This window comes from Miscanthus floridulus, chromosome 16 (genome assembly GCF_019320115.1).
Source record: "Miscanthus floridulus cultivar M001 chromosome 16, ASM1932011v1, whole genome shotgun sequence".
NCBI classification, from domain to species: domain Eukaryota; kingdom Viridiplantae; phylum Streptophyta; class Magnoliopsida; order Poales; family Poaceae; genus Miscanthus; species Miscanthus floridulus.
In genome coordinates, this window is record NC_089595.1 from 78,415,285 (window position 1) to 78,425,836 (window position 10,552).

General features: G+C 42.1%; 1 protein-coding gene across 1 annotated transcript; it reads right to left on the bottom strand.

The window, feature by feature from the left end:
* Positions 1 to 2,286: 2,286 nt before the first annotated feature.
* Positions 2,287 to 10,266, bottom strand: LOC136511412 (protein root UVB sensitive 6-like). Its single transcript, XM_066505478.1, has 14 exons — positions 9,824 to 10,266; positions 8,856 to 8,954; positions 8,654 to 8,767; positions 8,309 to 8,380; positions 8,110 to 8,220; positions 7,863 to 7,982; positions 7,626 to 7,727; positions 7,463 to 7,535; positions 3,548 to 3,628; positions 3,401 to 3,465; positions 3,208 to 3,309; positions 2,932 to 3,114; positions 2,566 to 2,795; positions 2,287 to 2,481 (listed from the first exon to the last, which is right to left on the bottom strand). Exons 1-13 carry the CDS (start codon positions 10,175 to 10,177, stop codon positions 2,727 to 2,729), a joined length of 1,545 nt encoding a protein of 514 aa, XP_066361575.1. The 5' UTR covers positions 10,178 to 10,266; the 3' UTR covers positions 2,287 to 2,481; positions 2,566 to 2,726.
* Between the last annotated feature and the right edge of the window lie 286 nt (positions 10,267 to 10,552).

The window sequence follows — 10,552 nt, forward strand, 5'->3', positions numbered from 1 at the left end:
ACTATGACTGCACTCTCACCAAGTCAATTGAGGCGGCACAGAAAAAGAAGCGGGCAGGGAAAGAAGTTGCCCAACTCGGACAACAAGCGCACCAATCAATCCCCCCGCTAGTTGTTGGTAATGAATATGGTTCGAATTTAGGATTAATGCATCAGGCAAACATACCTCCGGATGTCGATTTGGATCACCTTGGTGAATTTCTTGATGAGACTGGTCTCGACCTTTACCAGATGTTTGGTGATGGAAACATTGAGAGTGCGGCGGAGGTTGATATTTGGAAGAAAAAATTTGTACTAGGCCAGAGTCTATACAACCCTCAAGCCTTATCTGATCTGGGGACGCAAATGTACCTGCTAAACAAGTGGTACATGCAGGCGTCTACCAGTGGAGACTTCTGCGTTGGTGTCAGAATTAGAGACGAACATTGGTTCCGTGGCGATGATGTTATGTATGTTGACTTTGTAGAATTTCATCAACTATGCCACCTGACCTCTCTGGACAAAGTTATCATTAGTTGCTATTGCCTGTAAGTAATAATTCTTTCGATCTATTATTAAACTCATCATATGTGTGTATATGCATATAAATTATCCTAACAAGTACTATATATATGTAGATTTACAATGACAGAGCTCAGAAAGAAAGGCTACAATGAAATTGGTTTTGTTGATCCCCATATAGTATTCAAAGACCCAATTACTCCAAAGACTAATTAGAAGAATGAGTCAGAGAGTAACCTCATGAACTTCTTAGTGAACCAACGCCACAAGAAGGATATACTCTTTTCCTATAACTTCAAGTGAGTGTTAATCATGTCGATCATCCTTAATGGCTCATATGTTGATTCTAGTTAATTAATGAGTGTTATGCGTTATATCCTATAAACACATGCAGCAATCACTGGATATTGATGGACATCGATCTGGTGAAAAGTCACTTGATAATCTATGACTCAATGAGAAAACTACAACAAGACTACCAAGATATGATAGATATTATCCAGAGGTAATTTTGGGATCTCTAGCAACTATATATACACACAAACATGATGATTAACTATATCTGATGACGTGGTAAATTTTTTATTGGACAGTGTTTGGAAAACCTTTATTGAGAAGCAACACATGGAAAAATGCAAAGCGCCACTGAATGTAATCCCTTTGAAAGTAAGTCTCCTGAATCGCATCATCTTTATTAATTAAACATATAGCTTTCACCGGATCACCAGATTGGATAACAAATCTTTTTCTCATAAAGTGGTGTCTGAGGCAGGAACAGGGGAACAACTACTGTGGTTACTATGTTTGCAAGTTTATCAAGGTGCTCTCCCAAAAAACTTCTACAGAGAGACTCAAAGTACGTTAAAAATACACTATATATTCATTTAATTATTATTATTAATTATGTTACTATATCTTTATATATATATATATATATATATATATATATATATATATATATATATATATGTACATATATTAATTTATTTTTCTTTAATTCAAACCTGTAGACTCGATGGTTGGAGGAAAAGGTCATACGGCAAGACTAAATCAAAGCAATTCAAGAGTTTATAGCCGAATTTTTTAATGAGCAGGTCATCGATTCCAAAGGCAAGTTCTACTTCGACCCAACACTGCCATTGAAGCCAAGCTAGAAGATAAGAGGAAACTTGTTATGTCACAACAACTGTAATGCAATCTTTTGTAATATATGCACATGAAATAATATAATGTAAAATACACATATGCATGCATGCATGTAAATATATATATGATGCATGCATGCATATATATATATATATATATATATATATATATATATATATATATTTCTATGCTTGAATTGTGTGATTTAATACGTTCATTGTGCTTGAACCGAAACATACTATACGCGCGTATAAATGTATAATTAGCAGTGTACAATACGACTTCGAAAACCTATTTTGAAAAGAAAACAAAAAAATGAAAAGAAAAGAAAAAAGAAAAAAACCTTTAGTCCCAGTTCGTATTACCAACCGGGACTAAAGGTGCCGACCATCGTGGCATGTCAGGAGGCACCTTTAGTCCCAGTTGATGTTACCCACCGGAACTAAAGGTTCTCCTTTAGTCCCGGTTCCTGACCCGGGACTAAAGGACCCCCTTTAGTCCTGGATGCTTGCTTCCGGGTGGGGAACCGGGACTAGAGAGGGTTCCCCACCGAAAATAAAGCTCGGTTCTCTACCAGTAGGCAGCCGCGTCCAGGACACGACTAGCGCTAGGGAACCAATGACCACTTAGTCCGGTCACATTAGGAAGGGTAGCCATCTCCATTATACAATACCGAAAGAATATACAAAAAGTTTGTTAGTTGGTCTTCCGCAAGAATATACAAAAAGTTTGTTAGTCTTCCGCAATTAGTTTGGAGCCCCTACACTGGTCCTTCATGAGTCAGCGCCCCCCTCCCAGTGCATGTTTATCATGGTGTCTAGTAATTCTAATGCTCCTGCATATGGAAAATCATGCGGGTAAGAGTGACTGCACATTTAGTAAAATAGTAGAAACGTTATGTTCTAGTGGGAGAACTAACCAGGTTCAAGTTTCCTTCTGAGCTCATGACGATTTGGTGCATTTTATGTACTTGAGCTGATTGTTGATTTAAGTTAGTTTCGCTGACTCACATAGGGCTGGACTCCAATTGTATGAAAAAGAACTCATCCTCTTCATCATGAAAAACGAAAAAGACTTGGATCATTGTGGTACTACTCCACACAATCTTGCTCGTCCCGGGTTAAGAAGTGATTCAGACATTATCCATCCCTGTGAGGAAAAAAAGGGTTAAAAAAACAGCAACAAAAGAATAAATCATGTGTCTTGTCATGTTATTTGTTATTTTGTTTGCCATTGTGCAGCCAGAGTGCAGGGGAGAGTTGTAATCATACAAAGTGATATTTACCTGTTCTCTTGCTTTCTTCTTGAAAACTCCATAAGATGACATGACGATCTTGCACGACTCTTCGATGTGTGGTATGAAGTCCATGTTCAGTGGGTTATACTGGTATGACCGATTGGAGTTCATGCGCTTCCGTGCATTCAGGTTAGCATGTGAAGCATTGATAAAATGCAGTAACACGTGTGCCTGTTAATCAAAACATAATTGAAGAGGATAAGAAAATGCAAAGAACTTTAGCAGTGGAATCCTACAAAAGAATAGAATACAATCAAAACTTACATGAAAAGCAGCTTTGAGAATGTCATCTGGCTTTGCTTGGTCCTTGAGCAAAGCATATACCTTGTCCTTTGTCGGGTTATATGTAACAATATACCTCTCATCCTGAAACCAAACCACATTGCAACTTTACTGACCGATCTTTGTTTACACCAAAGCAAGGAAAACATACTGAATGGAGCAAATAAGATGGTACCTCGAACAAAGGTTTTATAGCAATAAACGAAGCAGGTTCTTGAAACGCCTCCCCAAATCTTGATCCTGTAAGGGAACAAAACTGATTAGTAGAGGTTCTACATTGTACCTGCATACAGGAATATATAAGATTATTAAGAGTGCAAACCTATTGCGACTGGCTCATGTCGCCAAGGTGGACTAAATATTGTCTCTTGTGAGTTTCCATCCTTCAGTGAGGGTACATACCCTGCATCAGTAAAACAGGAGATATAAATATCACACAGGGTGACATGCAAATAACTGGCGACTGAAGCCTGAAAGCTTTCATTTAAACTCCATACTTCAGATACCAGTCTTTAGGCTTTGTTATTATTCAGCTAATTTCACTATTAAATTCTAATCTTCTAAATTTAATTGCATGAACTAACAAACTATTTACGGATACAATTTCAGTTCCTTCTCATAAACACATCTGGTGTATTTAGAATAATGTCGCTAAAGATTTATTAGTTACTATGTTGGCTTTGAAAAACTCCGCCTATGGTGGGGCCCCTTTGGTGTCCCAGCATAGCAGGTCCCAAGCCCTGGTAAAGGAGGAGGGTTGTGTTAGGCGCGGCGAGCCAATGTAAAAACTTAGCCACTTTTATGAAGATGAAACCCAAAAGAATCCCATTAGGGTGTAACCCTCTTAGCGACGTGCCATATTGTAACCCGGGTATGATGTTAAATGAGCAAGGGCCGGGTTGTCACACCAGTGACGCGCCGTGTCGTGATCTGGACACGGTGTAAGTGAGCAAGGATCGGGTCGTCGCATCCTTAGTGGCGCGCCACATCGGCGCCCGGGTGTAGTGCAAAATGAGCAAGGGTCTTCACACCTACCTCGACGGGTGCGAAGGGTATGGAAGCTAGTCGAGCCAACTAGGATCCGTTTAGGTAGCTGAAATGTAGGGTTCCTTACAGGTAAGTTAAGAGAGTTAGTGGACACAGCGGTTAGAAGGCGTGTAAATATCTTATGCGTCAAAGAGACTAAATGGAAGGGGCAGAAGGCGAAGGAGGTGGACAATACCGGCTTCAAGCTCTGGTACACAGGGACAACTTCAAATAAAAATGGAGTATGAGTTTTGATTGATAAGAGCCTCAAGGATGGTGTTGTGGAGGTGAGAAGGCATGGGGATAGAATCATCTTAGTTAAACTTGTCATTAGTGATATGGTCTTAAACGTAATTAGTGCGCATGCCCTCCAAGTAGGCCATGATGAGAGTTCTAAGCGGCTTTTCTGGAAAGACTTAGATCGCTTGGTTAGAGCTGTCCCTAGTAGCGAGAAGCTCTTTATAGGAGGTGATCTTAATGGCCATGTAGGTACATCAAGTGCAGGTTTCGAGGCGGTTCATAGGGGTTTCGGATATGGTAGTAGGAACCAGGAAGGAGAGGAAGTCATAGACTTCGCCATAGCTTTTGATCTGATGATAGCTAACACTTTCTTTAGTAAGAGAGTCCCATTTAGTGACCTTTAGTAGCGACCAGTATTCTAGTCAAATCGACTTTGTCCTTATAAGGAGAGATAAACGAACATGCGTGGACTGTAAGGTGATACCTGGAGAACGTGTGGTCGCTCAACACAAGATGGTGGTGGCTGACTTCCGCTTTCTGGTGCAAGCTCGTGGAAACAAATAAGCTAGGGTTGCTAAAACAAAGTGGTGGAAATTAGAAGGGGAGGCATCAAAGGTCTTTAAGAAAAAGGTCATTGAAGAGGACCCTAGGAAGGATGAAGGCGATACAAACAGCATGTGGGAGAAGATGGCAACATGCGTTCGGAAGGTTGCTTCAGAGGTGCTTGGAGTAACCAAAGAGAGCGGATGCGACTCGAAAGACACTTGTGGTGGAATGAAGATGTGTAAAAGGCTATTAAGGAAAAGGAGTGCTATAAACACTTGTATCATGACAGATGTGCAGACAACATAGAGAAGTATAAGGTGACAAAGAAGACTGCAAAACGAGCAGTGATTGAGGCAAAGGGGCGGGCCTATGAGGACCTTTACCAACGTTTGAGTACGAAGAAAGGAGAGAATGACATTTATAGAATGGCTATGGTTCGCGATAGGAAGACAAGGGACTTCAACCAAGTCAAGTACATAAAGGATGAGAGAGGGCAGCTCTTGGTGAAGGAGGACGAGATCAGACATAGATGGCAAGAGTATTTTGATAAATTATTCAATGGTGAGAACGAGAACACCACCGTTCAGCTGGACGACTCGTTTGATGACACTAACAGACGCTTTGTGCGGAGAATTCAAGAATTGGAGGTCAGAGAAGCCTTGAAAAGGATGAAAGGGGGCAAAGCGATGGGCCCTGATGGTATCCTAATCAAGGTGTGGAGATGTCTCGGGGATATAGCTATACTATGGCTAACCAAGATGTTCAACAATATCTTTCAATCGAACAAGATGCCTGAGGAGTTGAGAAAAAACATATTGGTACCAATCTATAAGAACAAGGAAGATATCCAAAGTTATACTAATTATCGAGGAATTAAGTTGATGAGTCACACTATGAAGTTATGGGAGAGAGTCATTAAGCAACGCCTGCGAGGAACGACGCAGATATTAACAAACCAATTTGGTTTCATCCCGGAAGGTCAACCACACAAGTAATCTTCTTAATAAGACAAGTTATGGAGCGGTTTAGAGAGCAAAAGAAGAACCTCCATATGGTTTTCATTGACTTGGAGAAGGTTTATGACAAGATACCAAGAAATGTTATGTGGTGGACTTTGGACAAACATAAAGTCCCATCAAAATACGTGACCCTCATCAAGGACATGTACAACAATGTTGTGACTAGTGTTCGAACAAACGATGGTAACACAAATTACTTCCCGATTAAAATTGGACTTCATCAAGGGTCAACCTTAAGCCCGTATCTCTTCGCCTTGGTAATGGATGATGTTACCAGGAACATACAAGGGGATATCCCTTGGTGTATGTTGTTCGCAGATAATGTAGTGTTTAGTGGACGAAAGCCTGGCGGGAGTAAATAGGAAACTAGAGTTATGGCGGCAGACCCTTTAGTCTAAAGGTTTTAGATTGAGCAGAACTAAAACCGAATACATGAGATGCGTCTTTGGCGGAGCTGCACAGGAGGAGGGAGATGTGAGTTTGGAATGTCAACTAGTGCCTAAGAAGAATACCTTTCGGTATCTGGGATCGATGCTACATAGGGATGAAGATATTGATGCAGGCGTTAGCCATAGAATCAAAGCAGAGTGGATCAAGTGGCGACAAGCTTCTGGCATTCTCTGTGACAAGAGGGTACCACAAAACCTAAAAGACAAGTTTTATAGAACAACGATTAGACCGGCTATGTTGTATGGAGCAGAATGTTAGCCTACAAAGATTCGACATGTTCAACAACTGAGTGTTGCAGAAATGCGTATGTTGCGATGGATTTGTGGTCACACAAGAATGGACCGAGTTCGGAACGATGAAATACGTGATCGCCTAGAGATAGCACCAATTGAAAAAAAGCTTGTCCAACATTGGTTGAGGTGGTTTGGCCATATCCAAAGGAGACCTCCAGAGGCACCAGTGCATTGTGGAGTCCTAAGCCAAGCTAATAATATGAGAAGAGGTAGAGGAAGACCAAAATTGACATGGGGGGCAAAAAAAAATTGAAAGCTTAGGATATACCTAGAGATCTATGTTTGAATAGGAGTGCTTAGAAAGCAGCTATTGAAGTGCCTGAACCATGACTTAGGGCTCTTGATGGGTTTCAACTTTAGCCTACTGCCTACCCCAACTTGCTTGGGACTAAAATGCTATGTTGTTGTTGTTGTATGTTGGCTTTGAAACACACTAGTATTGAAAGCAGCTATTGAAGTGCCTGAACCGTGACTTAGGGCTCTTGATGGGTTTCAACTTTAGCCTACTGCCTACCCCAACTTGCTTGGGACTAAAATGCTATGTTGTTGTTGTTGTATGTTGGCTTTGAAACACACTAGTATTTGCACACAAAAAAAATCTCTCTTTGCAGAACTTGTACAAAATTTTGATTTGCGCAGACTAAAAAAGATATGTTGACATACCAGTCCTGATGAAAGAATCCACAGCCACAGTGAACCTTGCCCTATTCAGGGTATTCAATACAACAGATCTCACCTGGTTACAAACTAATATTAGTGCTGTTAACTGGAAGTTTATCAGAAAAAAAATACAAGAGCAACACACTAAAGGGATTTACAAGTGTACCTCATGATATGAACTGAGAAGATATCCGCATGACAAGACGGCAAATGAAGTTACCAGTGATGGATTGCTTTTAGAGATTAGAATGCTCATTCCAGTTCCCAACTTCACAAACAAAAAATAACAAACAAAAGAAATCTTAAAAACTAAATCGGATAAGGAAAAAATGAGAGCGATTGAGAAAGCATAATGGCAGCAGCAAAGAAAGCTGCAAGCTCAATGAAAAACATGAACACTTACCAGATCAGCAATGTTTCCAACACTTTCTCCTTTAGCAGTGACATCACCGATATTTTCTCCTTTTGCATATGCCTTGTAGATTGGTGTTCGAGTAGAGGTGGAAGTGACAGCAGCAACATTCTGATTGGAGCAAATGCATCAAACAAGTAGAATACATTTCATCACTCATTTTGCAAGTAAAGGCAAGTTAAAAATATTAGTAACATACTATAGCAAGAACCTGTTGCAACAAATCAGTAGGACAAACCTTAACAACATTTGCTATGCATGCCATTGGTAGGAAAAGTTGTGGGAAAGCTGCAGTAGCTAATTCTATCCCAGCTCCTAACTCCATCAAGAGATCACCAGAAAAGCGAAGCTATAGGAAATTTCCATTTCAATTAGTCATTAGCATGAAAGAAAATTAAGTACTGCAGAAGGGCACACATTGAACCTAATATATGCACCTGCTTCAGGTCATAATCAAATTTCTTCCCTTGGCGGGCAAAAAGCATCTTTCCAACACGCCCAGCCCCATCCTGTAGTAGCAAAACAATAAAGATATCAGACTAGTACTTTTTGCTAACTGCACATGGTGAATCTAGTTAAAACAAGTCACCATTGACAAGTGCTATTTCTGTAAGAATGGCATTAACAGTACTAGAGATATAGTTGGATAGATATTGAAGACATTGTGTTCTTTATTTTGGATACTATATTGCAAGCTTTGTTCTGACTTCGACAAATATCAAAAAAAGAAAATTCTATTGATCAGTTTTTTCAATAAAGAAAGAAAAAGAAAGTATTTTTACCTTGAGTATCCAGTTGATAGCCACAGCACCAGATGCAGCCCTGCTTTGGGAGACTCCAACAGAGTTGAGCAAGGTTCTTGTTGTAAACACACCCATTGCTCCACCAAAGAAATGCTGACAAGAGAAAAAGAAAGGCAAAATTAAATAAAATACATCTATCCAGGAGATCATGGAATCCAAATCTAATGTAATGAAAATATACCTTCATTGCTCTCCATGTCATGTATGGAACATATGAAGGTGTGACACTTTCTGGAAAGCCTTCGGGCACAACATATGACCTTATAAAGGACATTATTTCCTGCAGCAATAAAAATATGTGGAAATTGGAATCACTATATTAGTTCATCATCCTAAATCATGACCATTCATTTTATCTAGTATTTCTATATTGGAAAACAAAGGAGGTAATTAACACCAAAAGATCACAATCACAAGGAACAGTGTGCTATTGAGCAGCATCAAACAAACAATTAGCTTCAACGAGACACCAGGGGCACTGTGCCTAAAGATTGCAACTTTGCTCCACCAGCAAGGCAGCAAAGTCCCTAAATAGATAACCTGAGGTCAGAACAAGTTGACCCTGAATCACATACTAGGCCATGCATGTGATTTACCTGAGGAAATCGAATTCAAAGCCAACCAGAGACTCAATACCAAACCACATTTACTAAAAAAAATGAATTAATTGCTCGGAGACAACCAACAAAACAAATAAAAGACCCAACTTTCCGTTTCGAGAAATAAAAAACGAGGCCTGCAGTTGCGGATCCAATCTGGACAGAAATAATTCAATTTCGACACTTCGCCTCAAACAACCAGACGCAAGTGCAATTAACTTGAGCCAAATTCTGACCAAATCATTATTTCAAGCATGTCCATCCACATCCTATCGGATCCAACATCCAAGTGTAAATTCTGATCCGTTGCTGCTGCCGAAACCTCAAATTCTCGACAAAGGAAACAGCAGCACAACACCACCAAAACACCAATAAATCCACATCATCCTTCCACCTCGTCAAATCACACCATCTCACCTCCTTGTCAAACCACACCATCTCACCCGTATAAACAAACAGAGCAATTCGACAGAAAAAAAAAAAAGAGCAAACCATCACCAACAGTATCGAAACGCCTGGGGTCCAGGGCGGTAGGAGGAGGTGGGCTCACCTCGACGGGCGGCAGCGGGGACTGGAGCGGGACGGCCTTGAAGGCGCCGCCGACGGACGCCCTTCCCTTGGCCTTGACCGCAGCGCCGGCGGCGTCGACCACGTAGCTCCACCGCCTCCCGTCGACCTCCTCCAGGCACAGCACCCCGTCCCTGGCGATCTCCGCCGTCGCCGTCGCCGGGACCCTGGCGGCCGGCGGGGCGGTAGCCTTCGCCGCGGTGGCCTCGGCCTCCCGCACGGCGGCGCGCACCGCGTCCCGCACGGCCGGCGCGGACAGCGTGACGGTCTGCGCCGCCGCCGCCGCCCCCGCTCCGGCCGCCGCCGCAGACCGCTTCAGCCCCATCGCCGGCGCCATGCGGAGGGCTGGGGCGCGGGGGTGGGTGGGTGAGATTCAGATGTGGTAAAGGGCGTTGCCGAAAGACAGCGAAGCAGCGCCGCCGCTTGGAGAGATGGACGAGGCTTATATACGCGGCTCACCTCCAAGGCTCCGGCTTGACAGGTTGACGGACGTGTGGGCGGCTGCTGGAGCCAGACTGCCAGCTGGAGGAAGGGCCGCGAACGCGTGCACTGCAGCGGGCTCCCGCTCTGACCGCCAGGTGGGACCAGGTGGGATTTGGGGCCCACGTTTCACAGGTTTTTTTTTTCTTTGATATAAAAATTTCACAGGGTATTGATTTGAATGGGGAAAAGGTTTATTTGGCTGACATTTTTATTCAACACTCCAGTTCTT